General features: G+C 39.6%; 1 protein-coding gene across 3 annotated transcripts in view; it reads left to right on the plus strand.

Moving 5' to 3' along the window:
- Positions 1 to 1,959, plus strand: part of LOC110461798 (copper-transporting ATPase 1-like) — a 67,252-nt gene that overhangs the window by 39,017 nt on the left and 26,276 nt on the right. For all 3 annotated transcript variants that reach the window (XM_021515465.1, XM_021515466.1, XM_021515467.1), the window contains one exon: positions 1,074 to 1,304. In XM_021515465.1, coding sequence (XP_021371140.1) covers positions 1,074 to 1,304 — 231 coding nt within the window. The remainder of the gene's footprint in view (positions 1 to 1,073; positions 1,305 to 1,959) is intronic.

Consider the following 1,959-nt stretch of genomic DNA (forward strand, 5'->3'; position numbering starts at 1 on the left):
AATTGCTGAGTATAAAGAGATGATTGCACATATGCTTCCAGGTTGGCCTTGGGGACTGCCCCACCCTTGGAGACTTAACCCCTGGGTCATAACTTTGAAATGGTTAATATCCCCACCCCAAAACTATATATACAATTGTTGGGCATAAAGAGACGAATGCAGTCATGATATTAGAATTGATCCCAGGGTCTGCCCCACCCTTGCAGACTTGGCCCCTGGGTCATAACTTTGAAACGGTTGAGATCCCCACCCCAAAACTATATATACAAATGCTTGACAAAAGAGACAAATGCATTCACGATATTAGAATTGATCCTGGAGTCTGGCAACAACTCTAGGGACCTAGTTTCTGAGTCAAAGCTTGGAAACAGTTGAGATCCCCACCTCATAACCATACATAACATTGCTGGGCATGAAAAATCTAATATAGCTATGCTACAAGGATTGGCCTAGGGGTCTGGCATATTCCCTTGATCTCATTTGGAGAATAGTTTGCCATGATTGCTTAGGTATCCAGGTGAGCGATACAGGCCCTCTGGGCCTCTTGTTTATGAATGTTCCCCTTCGTTCATAGTTGTGAATGTTTTATTTTGGGATCAATCAAGAAAACAAAATTGCTGCCAGCCAGCCATCATGGATTTTGAGAGTTAAGATTATTATTACTATTTCTCCAAAAATTGGGTATGTCCAAAAAGTTTGAAAATTATATCCAGTCAAAATGCCTTTCCATGGTTGTGAGCTAATTATGGGATTGAAATGAAAACATCAAATGTCTTTCACACCCAGGGGTGTTGTAGGATAGAGAAATCCTACCCTTGGGATTTCCAAATTTGGACAAAATCCTTGGCAAAGCCATGGGTTTATCTAATTTGAACCACCTTTGGTGAAATTTCCCTATCCTTCCCTCCTGGGCATGAAGGAGTCTTCTATTCTTTGTATATACATTGTATCTTATAGTATATGCTATAGTATATGGGCGAGCTACTCCTAGACAGGAAAATGGTATCGTGTTCTGTAATGTCTGAAATATTTGTCTTTTAAACAAATGAAGAAATGAATTATTTTGTTATCAGGGAGTTCCCGGGACCCCAGTCAGATACCGGAGGTGACGGTGACAAAGTCTGCTGCATCAGAAGGCCACAAGGATTTACAGGAGTGTGTGACGGTGGGCAGGAGTTCCGTCCACTACAGGCGCGGTCAGACAGAGGAAGACGGAGAGTATGATAAATGCTTCCTTCGTGTGACGGGCATGACCTGTGCCTCCTGTGTCAACAGCATAGAGAAAAACTTGGGCAAAATGGAAGGTACATATTGCTCATTACAATTAACAACACTTTAAGAATAGACATAATGTCTTCCCTTTGGTTTAAAAAAAAAACCCATATTTTAATTTATTTAAATATTTAAATTACAGGTTGTCTTGATTTTCAAAAGTCCTCTAATAAAAGTTCAACCCAATGCTCTCAAAGTTTTTACCTCAATTGCAATTGAGTATTTAAGTCTCAATCTAGAGTGTAGTTGGACCAAGATCACATGTATGTCTCCATTACAACGTATTCAACATACAAGTTTTTGATTGAGTATTTAAAGAGGGTGAGAAAAACAACAAAGCTGCTTCAGTCTGAGTGTTTGGTTGGAGGATTACAATTTGTACATACACATGTGTACCCTTACAGAACACAGTTAATTTACACAGGGAGGTAACATACTGTTCACTTTTAGCGAGTTAAGCTTGTCTACAATATACAGGAAGGACTGAGGCTTGTTTACAATATACAGGAAGGACTGAGGCTTGTTTACAATATACAGAAAGTGATGGGGCTTGTTTACAATATACAGGATGTGATGGGGCTTGTTTACAATATACAGAAAGTGATGGGGCTTGTTTACAATATACAGAAAGTGATGGGGCTTGTTTACAATATACAGGAAGTGATGGGGCTTGTTTACAATATACAG

Source organism: Mizuhopecten yessoensis, unplaced genomic scaffold (assembly GCF_002113885.1).
Source record: "Mizuhopecten yessoensis strain PY_sf001 unplaced genomic scaffold, ASM211388v2 scaffold10679, whole genome shotgun sequence".
Taxonomy (NCBI): domain Eukaryota; kingdom Metazoa; phylum Mollusca; class Bivalvia; order Pectinida; family Pectinidae; genus Mizuhopecten; species Mizuhopecten yessoensis.